Genomic DNA, 16,669 nt, shown 5'->3' with positions numbered 1-16,669 from the left:
AGGAGGTGACCAGGCATATAGATGAGGGTAGTGCAGTGGAGGTGATCTATATGGATTTTAGTAAGGCATTTGACAAGGTTCCACACGGTAGGCTTATTCAGAAGGTCAGAAGGCATGGAATCCAGGGAAGTTTGGCCAGGTGGATTCAGAATTGGCTTGCCTGCAGAAGGCAGAGGGTGGTGGTGGAGGGAGTACATTCTGATTGGAAGATTGTGACTAGTGGTGTCCCACAAGGATCGGTTCTGGGACCTCTACTTTTTGTGATTTTTATTAACAACCTGGATGTGGGGGTAAAAGGGTGGGTTGGCAAGTTTGCAGACGACACAAAGGTTGGTGGTATTGTAGATAGTGTAGAGGATTGTCGAAGATTGCAGAGAGACATTGATAGGTTGCAGAAGTGGGCTGAGAAGTGGCAGATGGAGTTCAACCCGGAGAAGTGTGAGGTGGTACACTTTGGAAGGACAAACTCCAAGGCAGAGTACAAAGTAAATGGCAGGATACTTGGTAGTGTGGAGGAGCAGAGGGATCTGCGGGTACATGTCCACAGATCCCTGAAAGTTGCCTCACAGGTAGATAGGTTAGTTAAGAAAGCTTATGGGGTGTTAGCTTTCATAAGTCAAGGGAGAGTTTAAGAGTCTCGAGGTAATGATGCAGCTCTATAAAACCCTGGTTAGGCCACACTTGGGAGTACTGTCCCTCCCCCTCCTGTCTTCTCCTATCATTTGTGATCTCTCCCTCCCCCTCCCACTTTCAAATCTCTAACTCTTCCTTCAGTTAGTCCTGATGAAGGGTCTCCGCCTGAAACGTTGACTGTACCTCTTCCTAGAGATACTGCCTGGCCTGCTGCGTTCACCAGCAACTTTGATGTGTGTTACTTGGAGTACTGTGTCCAGTTCTGTTCACCTCACTATAGGAAGGATGTGAAAGCATTGGAAAGGGTACAAAGGAGATTTACCAGGATGCTGCCTGGTTTAGAGAGTATGGATTATGATCAGAGATTAAGGGAGCTAGGGCTTTACTCTTTGGAGAGCAGGAGGATGAGGGGAGACATGATAGAGGTATACATAGAGGAGAGTGGATAGCCAGCACCTCTTCCCCAGAGCACCACTGCTCAATACAAGAGGACATGGCTTTAAGGTAAGGGGTGGGAAGTTCAAGGAGGATATTAGAGTAAGGTTTTTTTTTATAACTCAGAGTGGTTGGTGCATGGAATGCACTGAGTCAGTGGTGGAGGCAGATACACTAGTGAAATTTAAGAGATTACTAGACAGGTATATGGAGGAATTTAAGGTGTGGGGTTATATGGGAGGTAGGGTTTGAGGGTCAGCACAACATTGTGGGCCAAAGGGCCTGTACTGTGCTGTAATATTCTATGTTCTATGTTTTGACATACTGGTAGGAGATCCTGTTGATTCAAGATCCTGCGCATTCACTGAAGAAGTGAGCAAGTGACCATCATACCTCGTGGACCAACAAAGCCTCTGAAGAACTTGGGAGATTAAAATTCAGGAACAGGTAGTTATAATCTTTGGAGAGGTGGGTTGTTACCTAACCAATTGCTGAAAAAAAAGAGTACAAAATGATCAGCAGTAGCTGCCCAAGAATGTTGACCAGAGGACAATGGCAATGTTTCAAAGGCAAAGGAAAGCAGTGTGCACAAAAGGATCTGCTTCCACATAAGGGAACTGAATAGTGTCAAGGCTGATTTATACTTGTGCATACTAGCTTACGCCATAGGCTACGCCATTGTGAGCATTTATACTTGTGCGTTGGTGTGTGCGCCGCTCTGCAATTCACCGCCAAAATGCTAGTAGGTGGTGGGGTTTCTATGCCACGAAGAAACTGAAACTTCAAACAACGGTGACTGAAACTGAAGGAGCATTAATTTTCTGTATGTAGTGTAGTGTCACTTAACAGAATTAGGAATTTTGAGCCAAAATCGATTTGTCGAAAAAAATTTTTAAAAATGGCATGTACACACATGCGCACACACCTGCCCGTGCAAGGCTTCATGGTCATGGTAGTCTTTCTCAGGGTAAACAAGTTTAAAGCGAGCGTCTTTTTCTGTAAAAGCGAAAATCCTCTTTCAGTTAACGAAAACGGGTACTAATATAGGTCTTTCGTAAAAGCGAAACGTGTCTTCCATAATTTCGGAGGTCTGTAAAGCTTATGGAAAGCATTGCAGCCAGAGTTCCTTCCCTGCCCTTCAGTCGCCCAATGGGAAGCTATTGCAGCGTAGGAGGAAATGTGATGCTAACAAGCGGATCAATCACAGTTGTTTCGGTCTGCGTTGCTGTGACGTGTAGTTACACTTTGGGAGAGGTGTGCGTTAGGCTACAGCGTAGGGTTTGCATAGAGTACAGTGTAGGGTTCGCGGCTACGCCATACATTTGACATAGAAGTATAGATCAGCCTTTAGTCTTGAGATCATTCATCAGCATTAACAATAGAATTAAAGATGAATAAGAGGACAGCACCAGATCAGAATCTGCCAACTGACAGAGGAATTAATTACAAAATTAATCAGGTAGTAGAACGGAATTTTCCCAAAATAAGCAGTATTTATACCAAGTGTCTGGGAAATACATGTAAATCGACGGCAGATGTTGCCCGAAAGCAAACATTCGGCACGGACTAGAAGGGCCGAGATGGCCTGTTTCTGTGCTGTAATTGTTATGTAGTTATATGCATTATTTGCGAATATTAACATACTATAAAGTGGAACATTGTGAATGGCATATTAACTAATTGCACGTGATAATTACAGGTCAGCATGACCAGTCAAATGATCCACTTGAAACCATTCCCAGTTTAATTAGTTAATTTCAAGCTTTCAACGTTTGGTTCTTCATTAGCAAGTTTAGTTGACACCTTGATCATTTTCTTGCATCAGCTATACTTACCTTGTTAGTTGGTACTACCATCTCCTTTTCTTCTTAAATGGGTGCTAATATTTCACATTTACAAATTCTACCATCTTACCTATGCATACAAAAGCGATTCCCCCCCCACCCATCTTTAAGATTTTACTGTCCAAGCTCTTTATTATTTAAGTATTTACATGTTTCCATTAGTTACTGGTTTTCTAGAAACTAAAGTTTTAAAATATTTGTTTTTTTGCATAATTTTTAATCTATTCAATACACAAATACTGTATGAAGTATACTGAATAAGATTTACTTATTTATTTTTTCTCCTTTATTATGTATTGCATTGAACTGCTGCTGCTAAATTAACAAATTTCACGTGATTATAAACCTAAATCTTAAAAAGTTAAAGTACCCCTTGTATTGATTCAAACTTGTTGGTTTAAAACAAGGTAGGATGAAGTGAGTAGTCAAAAGAAAAATTTCTTAACTAATCTTGCTCCAAGATTTTTAGCATAAAAGGTTCTACAGATGCTGGAAATGCTCAAGGAACTCAGCAAGTCAGTCAGCATCAATAGAAGGAAATAAACAGTTGACGTTTCAGGTTGATACCCTTCCATCAGGCCTGCAAAGGAAGGAGTAAGTGCTGGAGAGGAAAGTATACCAGCCTGCAAGTGATTGTTGAAGCCAGGTGGGGGGGGGGGGGCAGGGGAGATGAACTAAGAAGCTGGGAGATGATTGATGGAAGAGTGGCTTCTTATGTGACTCCCTTGCTTACTTGTCCCTCTGTACCGATCTCCCTCCAAGCAGTCACATATACCTGCCCCTACACCACCTCTCTCACCACCATTCAGGGCCCCCAAACAGTCGTTCCAGGTGAAGCAACACTTCACTTGCATGACTACTGAGGGCATCTATTGCATCCAGTGCTCCCGGTGTAGTCACCTCTACAACTCATGAAAACTGATGTAGAATTGGGCAGCAGCTTTGTTAGGCACCTTCGCTCTATCTGCTACAAAAGACAGGATCCCCCAGTGACTACCATTTCAACTCAATTTCCCATTTGACATTTTTGATTATGGCCTCCTTTATTGCCATGATGAGGCCAAACTTAGGTTGGAGGATAAACACCTCATATTCCATCTAGATAGCCTCCAACCTCGTGGCATGAACATCAATTTAAAAATATATTAGCTTTATTTATCCCTAAATTTCTCTAAATTCCAGTAATTACTCCTTCTTTCCCTCTTTTTTCATTCCCCATTCTGGTTACCCTCTTCCTCCTCTTCTCACTATCCTCTCTCTCTGGTTTCCCTGCTTCTTCCTTTTCTCCCATGGTCCAGTATCCTCTACTAGATTACTCCTTCAGCTCTTTACCTATTCCACTTATCACATCCCAGCTTCTTACATCGCCCTCCCCCTACACAACCCACCCACTTCCACCCCTCACTTGGTCTCACCTGTCACCTGCCAGCTTGCATTCCTTTCCCTCCACCCCCCAAACCTCTTACTCTGGCTAAGCCTCTTTCCTTTCATGCTGAGTGTTTATTCTCCTCCATAGATGCTGCCTGACTTACTGAATTCCTGCAGCATTTTGTGCATGTTGCCCAAGATTTTTAGATTATATTCTCTTATTTTTCAGTCACAAGGCTAAAGTTGGTTATGTTTTACCTCAGGAAGATAAAGCCAGATTGCAAAGATAGTCCAATTAGTTTGTGCATATTGTAGCTTGCTCCAAAGCATAATCAGAAGTCTGAAAACACCGAAGATATCTTTCACTGCAGAATTCCTATTAGGTTATAACATTCTAAATTACACATCACAAAGAAAATACATACCTGGATAACATATCAAGGACTTGCTTGCAATACTTAAGGTAAACTGGAATGAGTTAAAAAAATCTTTCAAACCTGCAGACAATCTACACTTTTAGAAAAGGTAACACAAAACTAAAATAGTATATTAATGAGTCATCAGAAGACCTTTATACTTGGGTTGTATAAGAAAGCTTGCATTTCAGACAATGAAATACACAAATCTGAAAAAATTTACGTTTACCTTAGGGGCCTGGGGAGCCTTTGGTTTCCGGAAGAATCTTGTTATTTCTGAAATTTCTTTTACTTTTTCTGCCTTCAAACGCTGTAATCATATTTAACATGCATTCTTCAGAAATCACCATTAGGCAGAAATAAAAGCTACTACATTATGATTAATATTAGTTTGTAAAAAATTTTCAATGACTCAAGTACTTCAAGTGCACATTAGGGTAACTACTCTTATGTATCGAAATTACAAGGACAGCTTTCACACAGAATCACCCAACTTCAGAAATAAGCACCATTGTACAAGCGCCAGACCAAAAAAAAATCTAGTAAACTCATTCATTTGCTACCCCTCTCTAGCCCCATGATCAAAACATATCAAATGCTTATGTAGGTACTCTTATACAGTGCGATATGGATTTTTGCCTGTCCACTATCAGTTCAGGAACTTGGTTCCAGCTCTTAGCCTTTGAAAATTTAGCATTTCTTCCCCCCAAACCTTCCACTAATTATATTAAACGTATGTACTCCATGCAAAATGGGAAAACAGGTTCTTCCTGTCCAATCCTCAACTTAACTTCACACCTTGTGCATCATTGCATTGGTATTTTCAGTAGACTCCTACACGAATGAAAATCAATGCTAATCTAGCCACTCTCCACTCATGAACAATATTCTCTAGTCTTTGCAAACTCTCAGAAGTATTCCCTTCAGAGTTACCATTCTTCTTGTCATGTGTGACAAAAACCATGATTATATGTTGCTAGACTGAAAACAAGGTTACAGAGTGTGAGAGGAGAGGATATTTCTTGTTTGGAAATATAAAAGATTAGGGAAAAGAAACGTTTTGGTGAAGATCAAAAAATGAACTATAGGTAGCTATACTTCAAGAGCTGCTGAATTAGAGAAAAGCAAAGAAATTTAGAAATACTAATTTGCCTGCCTTTTCTTCCTCTTTTAACCGTTTTTCCTCTTCCTTCTTTTTCTTCTCTTCCAATTTGGCCCTGTAAAATCACAAATTTTACATCTACATGAACAGATTAATAAGTTCAAATAATGCTCAGCCAATATACTAGAGATGTAAAAATGTATGATATACCAATAACAAATCTAGTATCAGAAACGAGAAAATCTGCAGATGCTAGAAATTCAAGCAACACACACAAAGTGCTGGAGGAACTCAGCAGGGCATGCAGCATCTATGGAAAGAGTACAGCCAACCATCAGTCCTGATGAAGGGTCTCGGCCCAAAACTTCAACTGTACTCTTTTCCATAGATGCTGCCTGGCCTGCTGAGTTCCTCCAGTATTTTGTGTGTGAAGCTATTAACATGCTTACATTCTAATCCACAAATTACTGGTCCAAACCGCACCAGGCTGAACACACAACCTAATTTTCCACTTCAATAGAAAACCAAAGGCTTATGGACAACACATAAATAAACCACCACCTCCATGCAGGCAGTGATACAGCAGATAAAATGGTAGTACTTGAAGCTGTTTTGCTCCTGTTCATAATTCTTTTCTGCATCAAACATTGGATGTAAACAAATACATAAACATTTAACTGCTATTTGTTGTTCTTTCAGCATGCAAAGTGATATGCATTTTCAGACAAGTTACAGCATCCATAATTTCTTAGGATATGCCACAGGCATTAATGGAACGCAGATGTGGACCTGCTTATAATCCCACCAACATCGTAGCAAACCTTTAAAATGTCTAAACATCTGTACTATTCAACCTAGGAAAGAATTTAAACATATCCCCTTCACAGTGAAATTATGTAAACTAAATTGCATACAGCTGCCTGACAGAATAGTCACATTTCAGATAACTATAGATTCCAAAACAAGGCTCTATTCATGTATCAAAAGCTGAAAATTTTGATTTAATTTTATAAACTCTTGGAAGTCCTAAAGTGATACATAGATCACAGTTGTAGAGCATTTTGGACTAAATCAATCCTAAAGCAATGTATTCTAGGATTGAGCCAGGAACATGCATGACGATGAATTTTATAAAACAAGTTACTCCCACAAAATAACTACAATAAGTGACAAGGATGGGAAGAAAGTTACATACTCTAATGCATCTTGTTTTTCTTTCCGTTTTTCCTCTTTTAATCTTAATCTCTCTGCTTTCTCCTTTTCTTCTTTTTCTTTTTTCTCTTTCCTCTCCTTGTCCTTCTGTTCTTTTTCCTCATCCTTTTTTCTCTTTGCTTCTTCTTTTGCACGTTCTTTGGCAAGTCTGGCCTCCTCTCTTGCACGTTCCCGCTCTTCTTTTTGTAATTTAAGCTTTTGTCGTTTCTCTTCACGCTGCTACAAGAAAATTATCAACTCTGTTAAAGAAAATGTTTCAAAGTTGGTTCTAAAATGCTTAAAGATAACTTGAAGATAACTATTTTAGCTATTTTGCTTTTGTAATCATGTAAATAAAAAGAGAATTTTCTTGATTCCCCCCCCACAAAAAAACTTCGATTCAGTATCTGCCACTTTGCTGCATTTAGGAACAGCTACTAGAAAAAACACCTGACATGTTCTAAAAGAATATGGAGATCATATACCCGAGAACTGTGATTTACGAGTTTTTCAATGTAAAGAACATTGCACAAAATATGGGAAGTTCCAACTGCAAGGTAAATTAGTGCTCAGTTCAAGAGAAAAATGGCCAATGCAAAAGCCAAATTTTTTTACTAGTTTCCTTTAATCCCCACACTTTGACCTTTGGTTTCATTTCTCTTTATCCATGCAAAATTAGTGTAATCTAGTATCATTGTGGTACAAAAATGACTTCTCAAAAAGGCAGATCGAGTGCAGGTAGAGTAAGAAACTTGTTATTGTAGATATGATTAAGCCTTAAAGTGCACCTTAATGTTCCTTGTTAATTGCACCAAAAAGCTACAAGTAAATGAAAATAATTTTAATTTACTTAATCAAATGTTGCCAATATCTCTTTCTAGCTATCCTCCTTCCATCTTTTTATTCTGGTGGCTTCTCCCTTCCTTTCCAGTCCTGAAGAAGGTTCTTGGCCAAAAATGTTGAATTTTCATTCATTTCCATAGATGCTGTCTGACATGCTGAGCTCCTCCAGCTAGGTAGGTGTGTGTCTGTGTGTGTTTTGCTTCAATTTATTTTTCCTATCAAAAATTCCGTTGTGCCAACATTGTTCTTCCCAATACAAAGGAAGCAAGCAACATTATTCCAGAGACAGTCTTCAGGGTTATGCAGCCTCTGTAAAAGAGTATGGCTTGAATGCTACATTCAGACATCATAGAAAAGGTCAAAAATCATGAAGGCATTATAATGCAGATTTTCTTTTACTGAATGAGAATATCGTTGGCGTCATGCAAGATATACAAATACTGCGTACTGCAACATTCCCTAATGGGTTGCCTTTAGCCTTCTTCAAGTATAATTTTCTTTCAGTTTGGCAAATTTCCAAAATAGACATTGAAGAACCTTCAATCGAAATGATAATTTTATACAGGTAGAATAAAAGCTACGCAAACCTGCCCATTATCTGCAACAATCCTCTCAATAGCATCAGTTTGATTGCCCAAGACCAGATACTACAGGACTACTAATACAACACAAAGTACTCAGGAAAGAGGAAAATACAGCAGAAAGTTAACAGCAAAATTGAGATACAACTCAATACTAACAGCTGATATATCAAAATACCTGCTGCTGCAGAGCTCTCTTGCCTTGCACCTTGGGAGTCTGAGAGATCTGCATGAAACAAATTTTAAAAAAAAATCACAAGAAGCCTTTATAGAGCATAGAAATAAAATAATCGTGTACATTATTGCACAGAAACAAATTGATCAGTTTTAAGTAGCATGCACTCTATCTTTTTGAACATGCACAGTAGCAAAACATCAAAATTTTTTAATAATTTGAGATTACAAATAGATTGCAAAGCCAAACTAATTGACAAAATATTCAGATCTTCATTGTTAAACTTCAAATTCTTTGAACTATTTACAAATACATAGAAGATTTTAAAAAAAAGGTTATAAATTGTAATATTTAACCTAGGGTCAAAATGTGAATTTTATCATTTTCAGAAAAAAGCAGTTTCAAAGTCAAATTGTTGGAGGTGATCTTGTGCGTTTTTTTTTGGAAAAAATCTAGTTGTGCACTATTATGCCCACAAACTAACATCTATACATTTAAGTATGAACAGTATTAGGATATTTCAGTGAAATGCTTGGATTTTAATAAGCCACAGTATATAGAATCAATGCCAACTGCTATTATCACCACACTGGGCATGAATCTTCAGCCTTTAGTGAGTATTGACTCGGGACTAGTGAAATGCAAAACACGTCTTAAAACCAAGAAATCTTACTGATGAACCTTTTTTCTCCCTTAGGTATTACTACCGTTTCTAGTATTTTTAACAGCTGAATTTCAAGGCTTTCTAAAAAAAAATTCAAGATTTGGCTTATTAGCTCAATTGATTATGTCACAAATATACTTAAGTCACATAAAATCTTAATATGCATAAGATATCTTTTAAAATTACCTTTAAACTGTATCTGTGGGATATTTTTTACTTTTATACTGGGAGAACACTTTGCATTTTCAAACTATTAATCTTTGGTTTAAATTAGTATCCTTTTGAAGCTCGACTGCAATGACTGGGTATGCCCAGAGTCAGAAAAATGCACTTAAATCAATCAAACTTAGCATGTTAAATTCTGTCCTGGTAATTGCCAAGCAGTTCCAACTGGATTTACATCTATATCCAAGAGATACCGAATCACATCACTTAGTTCCAATAGCTGGAATGGTCATTAACCAAATGCTACCTTTTCTATAAGTTAACTAAGGTCCTAAGAATCACAATTACACCAAGTGCCCCTTCTAAAACAGTTCAGAATAAGAATGCTCATAACTACCAGGAAAGAATATCTATCTCCAAGGATAGAATTTTAAAAACCTGTGAAGATATTACAAGACGTGCACACTTCCTACTTGCTTCATTCTTTAAAGAGATTAATTAGTTCGACACAGACCAGAGATCAAGTGCTTGGTGATGTTCAACTGGTTAGGTAAAAGGACATACCGAAACAATTAAAAATAAAAACAGGCAAACAAGCTAAGGGAGATCATGATTTCCATGATGTTCTACCAAGAGGGAAGACACCAATGAGCAAAGTAACTTTATAATTAACTTTATATTGTACACCTTATTTTCAAAGCAAATGAATGATGAATTATTGGGGGGGGGGGGGGAGGAGAGAGAAGAAGGGAAATCAAAAAGCACTTCTTCCTCTGATCCAAGAGAAGCACTTAGGACAAAAAACTCATTCTCTCAGCTAAATTACCATGAAGACCAGCTGTATAAAGGTTAGCCATGCATGAATTTTAAAGCTGGCTGAGGCAATACTGTTGGACGAAGAGCACACCAGTTAAGATTTTGCTGAAGATGATAGAATTCCATTAAATTACTAAACTGTTAATTACTTCTATATAACGGAATGCTGTCACTTTACATATTATAATCCTTTCTCATTTTGCTATAAATCACAAGTCAAATTTAAATGTTTTCTTCTTTAGACACTTCTTTTGAATTTCAAAAGATGCCTGAAATTGAGCCAGGTTTTCAATTTCATACGCCACATAACACAAGCTTTAAGAAAAGGGTACCGCTGTTCATCTTGGCACCACCAACTGCATCATACTCAGAAAGGAGTACTTAATTTAGAAACTTGAAGATAGAAAGTAGGCAACAGATTAGAATTCATCAGGAAGCAGGAGCAAATCTTAGTGACAAAGAACGTCAAGCTCAAAGATGAGAATTCATTAATAAACAACAGTAATGCTAATAGCAGAGATATTGTATTTAGCAATCTGTTTCAGCATCTACTTGAATTATAAATAAGAATAAACTAATCAGGTAATACAATTAAGCATGTGAAATAAAAGCAATTGGATACATGACTTTTAGAAATGTTAGTGTGATTCTGCTTACAATCCACTTCCAAAATTAATCTTAAATGTATGAGAAAGCAGCAGGTAAAAGGCTATACAGTTACCTAAAAGTGGCCCATATTTTCTATAACATTTGAAAATAGTGTTTCATTTCTAGATTTACCTTAACAAGCATATCATGTTGCCTTTTTGAAGACATTGTATCTTTTTGAAAAAGACTGAAAGACTGAAAAGTGGCATACACTTTCTCTTATAGCTTCCTGCAAGTACTTCATTCAATTTTCTCAACACCCGTGGGTCCATCAGAATAACAACATCTAATTCGCCAGTTTCCAAGACAGCTATTCCCTTAATTATGATTTCCTCTACACAGGAGAAGATGACTCACAAACAGAACTCAAGATTTCCTGCAATTCAGTTCTTACCCTCTCCCTGCCCAGGTTGGGTGGGGAAAAAGGAAGTGTCCTCCTTGTACTCTCCTTCTGTACCACAAACTGCCATGTTCAACAGTTTGCACTTGCTTCCATTTTCAATATGATACCACCACATTCCCTTCCAATCAGCAATGTAAACTATTCAATCTGCTTCCTTGGTTAACTTTCCCCATTGTCTTTTAAGTAGGAAAGGGCCTACTTTACTTCTCAAAACATCTTCGCAGAGATGCAGCACATCATATTCTTCCTTTCCCAATGACTAGGGACACAACTGACAATATTTTGCACACCCAACTTGGTATTGCTTTCAGTGCACGTGATGTACTGTCCTCTACACTGGAGAAGCCAAGCATGGATTGGGTCACTACAAAGCAGAAAGCTTGTTTGGTGCACAAATTATGAACTTCCACTTGCCCTTCACCAATTCTCTGCTGTACTGCCTTCTGGTTTTAGCTTTTTATTATGTTATATGCAACTTTGAGGAATAGCATCTCATCTTCCATCTAGGCATGTTATAGCTTTCAGTACCCAATACCAATTCCATTTAACAGCAAGATTATTAAGGAGCATTATTCAAAAAAGGGAAAGCATGGAAGACAAAGAAAGGTTGAGTTTTAAATATAAAATTATCAATACAATATGTTTAACGTGGTAGTTGGAATAGATGTGACCCCCAGTATGGAAATATGAATATCAATATAGAATAACTCTGTCACCACTAAGTTGCTCCTTTCCTTATGCACTTGCTCAAGTCACTTACATATGGTACCTTTTAGTTAATAAACACCTTGATTTTAAGTTTTGATGCTCTTTTTTAAAAATGTTAGTGCTCTTCTCCCACAAGCAGTTGTTGAATGAATAAGATGTATACATGAACCAAGTTTCGGCAGTTATCTAGAACAGAAAAGGCCTGGTGAGCAGTCTGTGACTTGTCCTTTAGTGTTGTGATCAGTTGGTCAGTACTCAGTTTTCTTATAGCTCTGAGAATCCTCTCACCTTCTGTGAGGGTGACAATCTCTGTAAAGACATTTTTTCAGATACTGATTGCAATTTGGGTAATGAACCAAAAAAAAAGACAGCAGAGGGGGATAATTCTGGGGTCTGGTCGTACCACCTGAGCTTTGTAGAGTTAAGAGTTCTGTTACAAAGTTTAGCTTGCAAACTGAAACTTGCAAATCTTGGAAAATTCTAAAATCATTAGAAAGAGAATAAGGTCCAGCCTCAATCATGCTGAAAGCAAGAATGGTGCAAAACGTTTACAAGGTGCAGCCATTCACACCTGTTTTTTTTACCTGATTAAAATTGTTCAGCAGTTGTGGTTTCCTTGGATGGGCTGGCTAGTCTGTGTTTAAAGGTACACGTTACAATCTTTTTGATTTTAACAAGTAAACAATGGCTCATTGTTGCCCCATTATAGGAAGGATGTCCAGGCTTTGGAGAGGGTGCAGAAGTAGTTTACCAGGATGTGGTCTAGATTACAGGATGTATTATACCAAAGATTGGACAAATTTGGGTTGTTTTCTCTGGAGCTACAGTTTGAGGGGAGATAGAGATTTATAAAATTATGAGAGGCATACAGCAGACAGCATTTTTTTTCTTTCCAGGGTTTAAATGTTTAATACCAAAGGGAAGGCATTTAAGGTGAGAGGATGCAATTTCAAATGAGATGTAAGGGGCAAGAGAGTTGTGGGGCCTGCAATGTGCTACCTGGGGTAGTGGTACAGGCAGATATATTAGGCATTTTTAAATAATAATTAGATAGGTACATGAACTTGAGTGAAATGGAAAGGTATGGTCATTGTGTAGGCATAAGGATCAGTTTAGTTGGCCACTTGATTACTAATTTAATTGGTTCGGCACAACATTGTGGGCTCAGTATAGCACAGGAACAGACCCCATGTTCTGATATAAGGTTAAGAGGGGGTAGTGGAAGGACTGGGAAAAGAAAGCAGTCTTTATGTAAAGTATCAAGGGTAAGTAGATGATTGCTTCCACTAGTTTCTGCTGACTGAATCTCCAGAATCAAGTTTTCTCTCTAGTCTTATTCAAAGTAACCGTTATAAGGGAACAGATCTGAAAATAAAACAGTATTTCAAAGCATGAACTAAGATACACAAAATATAAATTAACTTGACAAGAATAAAAAGGTGGATAGAAATAATAAAAATAAAATGTCAGCGTGAGAATGCAAAAAGTTTATAACCTCTACGTGATGAAATTAGTACTATAACCTTTTCATCAAGGTGTAAGTGCTTGGGGGAAAAATGCTTACAGTAATCACAAAGCACAACAGAGGTTGAGAGACAACCTACACAGGACTTCAAGATGGATATTAAGCTTTAACTAAATGTTATTTTATGGACTTTTGTGTCTACAACCAGTACTCAGTTTATCAATATTCAATCTTCTTGATTTTGTCAGTTTTTACCCAGTTAACTAGGTGGAAGACCAGGACTAGAATTCAGGCACTTCTGCTGAGTAGGAGAGTGAGACACTTGCAACCCACCAGTAGACTCCTAAAGAAGCAGAAGAGACTTCCTCAGATTTCTTAGTACCTGAACTTGAAAACCTACCTGCTAAACCTAGTACAAGTCTAATAGTCTTACTGAAATTCATCTGAAGCAGCTGTCCACTTCCCTTCACATTTGATTTAAATAATCAAATAAACAAGGGTTATAAGAATTTAATCATTTTAGTAGCAATTTCTAGAGTAATGGTGTGACTTCAGTGTTTTTCAAGGCCCAAGTCATTCACAGATATTCATTTCAAAATGGGGCCACAGCCACACCAACTGTCAAAAAGTAATTGTGGTAGAATCTGACACTTTCACTTGGAGAGTCCTAATGCAGAATCTTTCTGATTAAGTGGAAGCCACATCTCAAAAAAATGACTCCACCTGCAGGCATACTGCAAGGAAAAATAGTTTTCAAGGGACACCTGAAAGACAATTGGAAATCTTAGGTAGCTCACTAGTTAGTACCAGATCTCCTTCCTCAGCTATATCCCAAGTAATTTTTCCAAACACAATAACATTTTAAATTACATCTACTTAAATGATTTCTCATTAAACATACTAAAAACATAGATGTTTTAATTTTTCCCCCCTATCTGTCATTTCAAAATGTGCAGAAATATTTTTATCAACCTTGCAGCCTGAAGGTGTTAATGTAGATACTGGACTCCTCTTATCCTTGGGAGTTCTTAATTCCGGTGAATCCTCAACAGATGAATACGAAGTTGATAAGGAGCTGATAGGCGAGTTGTTACTTTCATTAGCAAAAGACTGTGTTCCTTCAGCTTGAACGACCCCCTTTGCCAGGTTCCCAGCCCAACGTGAATTATTAGCCATTATATCTTGTAATACTACCACTGGAACTCGTCTTCCAAGTAAGCTGTCAGTGTCAATTTTTTGCCCTTCAATGGCCTTCACTTCACTGTTAGCCTCCCCAGGTGTTGATTTTTCAGAATTCGTAGATTCAGAAGAATTTACTCCTTTTGTTAAACTGGGTTTCATGCAGTTACATTTTTTTTCACGATCAATGTTTGTTTTTTTACATAGACATTTAGAAGCCACTACTTTTATACTTGTGGTATCTGCACTGTCCAACACTTCATTGCTAGAATCGCATGTCAAGTCAATTGTGGAATGGAGTTCGCTGCTATACATCTTGGGTGTAGGTTTACTCTTCTGAATGAAATTCAAGAAACCATCAAGGGGTCCCTTCCCATTAACAAGTTTGGAGGGAAGCACATCCCCATCCAAAGTTGGCGAGTTTACAGTTTGGCCATCCAAGTTTATTTTGCAGTCATTCTCAACATCCTCTACAGAGGCAATCAGTTTTTCTGAACTTAGTTGCACAGGTGAATTGGGAGATATTTTTGTCCGCTTGGCATCATCAATCTCTTCATTTTCTGGCTTTGGTACGGGATTGAGACGTTTGAAAGGTAATCGTGCTGTAACATAAAGTCACTACCATTAAGATTAAGAAACAAAGACAAACTTCTAACATTTCAAATAACAATTCCAGCTTCTTTTTCACATCTGATTTTCCTTTCTATTGAGAAGTTAGTTACTCTCATATGAGGGTTGACCAAGTTGATCATGATTGGGAAACCCAATTGGTTCCTTAGTTAACCTAAAAAATTGTCCACAAAACCGTTATAAGCTAGTTAATTTTTTTTTTTGCAATATTACATACGAGAAAAAATCCATCCTAATTCCAAAGAGACAGCACAGCATTCCATTCCAGGAGTGCAAATGCTAATTTATGGAGATGGTCATCATTATAAAGGTAAATCATCATGGATCAGTTATACAAATATTCCAAAAGGTTGAATGCCACACTGATGAGCAAGGCAAGTCAGAAATAGCCCTCAGGAAAGTTTAAACACAGTAGAAGTGAATAATAGGATTAAAATCTTGGAGGTGGACATTTTCAGGGTTGAAGAAAATACATCCCAGATAGAGTATGGATTGGGGGGATGGAGGTGCTAGTGAGGAGTAGAATCTCTGACTGCAATATCAAACCTCCCCAACTCCAGAAATGCCAGTGAGTGCTAATGTACAACTAAAGGGAAAAATAAACTGAAGGACCACAGGTCAGGTCACTTATCTTCGGAACCGGGTAAATTGCTCCAATCGGATGCCACTGTAGTGCAGCAGTAACATAATACTATTACTGCTGGGAAAATTCTGAAGTTCGGAGTTCAATTCTAACACCATCTATAAGGAGTTTGTACGTTCTCCCCATGGGTATCCTCCAGGTGCTCCGGTTTCCTCCCAGTCCAAAGACATCAATTAGTAGGTCAACTGTCCCAGTTAAATAAGGTTGCTGGGCAGTGCAGCTTGTTGGGCTAGAAGGGCCTACCCCACATCCTATCTCTCCAAATAAACAAAGTCTGATTGACTGCATGTCCTTCATTTAAGCAAAAATTAATGACGAATCATCAGATAGATCTGCTAAAATTGTCTCAGACAACTTGATTAGAATGTTTTGCCATGTTAACATATTGTTTTGTATTCTATATATTTAAAAACATTTGTAACTGTCACGTGACAGGCAAATTAAAAATGTAAAAGTCCTAAAAGAGCGAATGTCCAAAAAAGGGGAAAGTATTTGGTTGTGTAGCTCTTTTTTGGACCAACAAGGAGACCATAAGACGAATACTTTCCTTTTGTACTATAAAAATATGGTTTATGACAATAAGACAATAAACAGCTGCACAGCTTCACATACCCAATGCATGGCTCCTCAACCCTATAAGAAATGAGCTAGCACAGATTTTGTACTCATGCCATTTAAATCATGATTTTTGCAGAGATAACGTGCAATATCATCAAAATCAGCAGCATGTAACCAAGGACAGATGTTTTCAGACAACATA

General features: G+C 38.0%; 1 protein-coding gene across 5 annotated transcripts in view; it reads right to left on the bottom strand.

Moving 5' to 3' along the window:
• Positions 1-16,669, bottom strand: part of chaf1a (chromatin assembly factor 1, subunit A (p150)) — a 60,418-nt gene that overhangs the window by 19,543 nt on the left and 24,206 nt on the right. For all 5 annotated transcript variants that reach the window (XM_063032431.1, XM_063032429.1, XM_063032427.1 and 2 more), the window contains 5 exons: positions 14,430-15,238; positions 8,592-8,639; positions 6,994-7,229; positions 5,853-5,913; positions 4,926-5,006 (listed from right to left, as the gene is read on the bottom strand). In XM_063032431.1, the coding sequence (XP_062888501.1) occupies positions 4,926-5,006; positions 5,853-5,913; positions 6,994-7,229; positions 8,592-8,639; positions 14,430-15,238 (1,235 nt within the window). The remainder of the gene's footprint in view (positions 1-4,925; positions 5,007-5,852; positions 5,914-6,993; positions 7,230-8,591; positions 8,640-14,429; positions 15,239-16,669) is intronic.

This window comes from Mobula hypostoma, chromosome 24 (genome assembly GCF_963921235.1).
Source record: "Mobula hypostoma chromosome 24, sMobHyp1.1, whole genome shotgun sequence".
Lineage (NCBI taxonomy): Eukaryota > Metazoa > Chordata > Chondrichthyes > Myliobatiformes > Myliobatidae > Mobula > Mobula hypostoma.
Note: the sequence above shows the minus strand (reverse complement) of the source record. Positions and strands in the feature narration are given on the sequence as shown.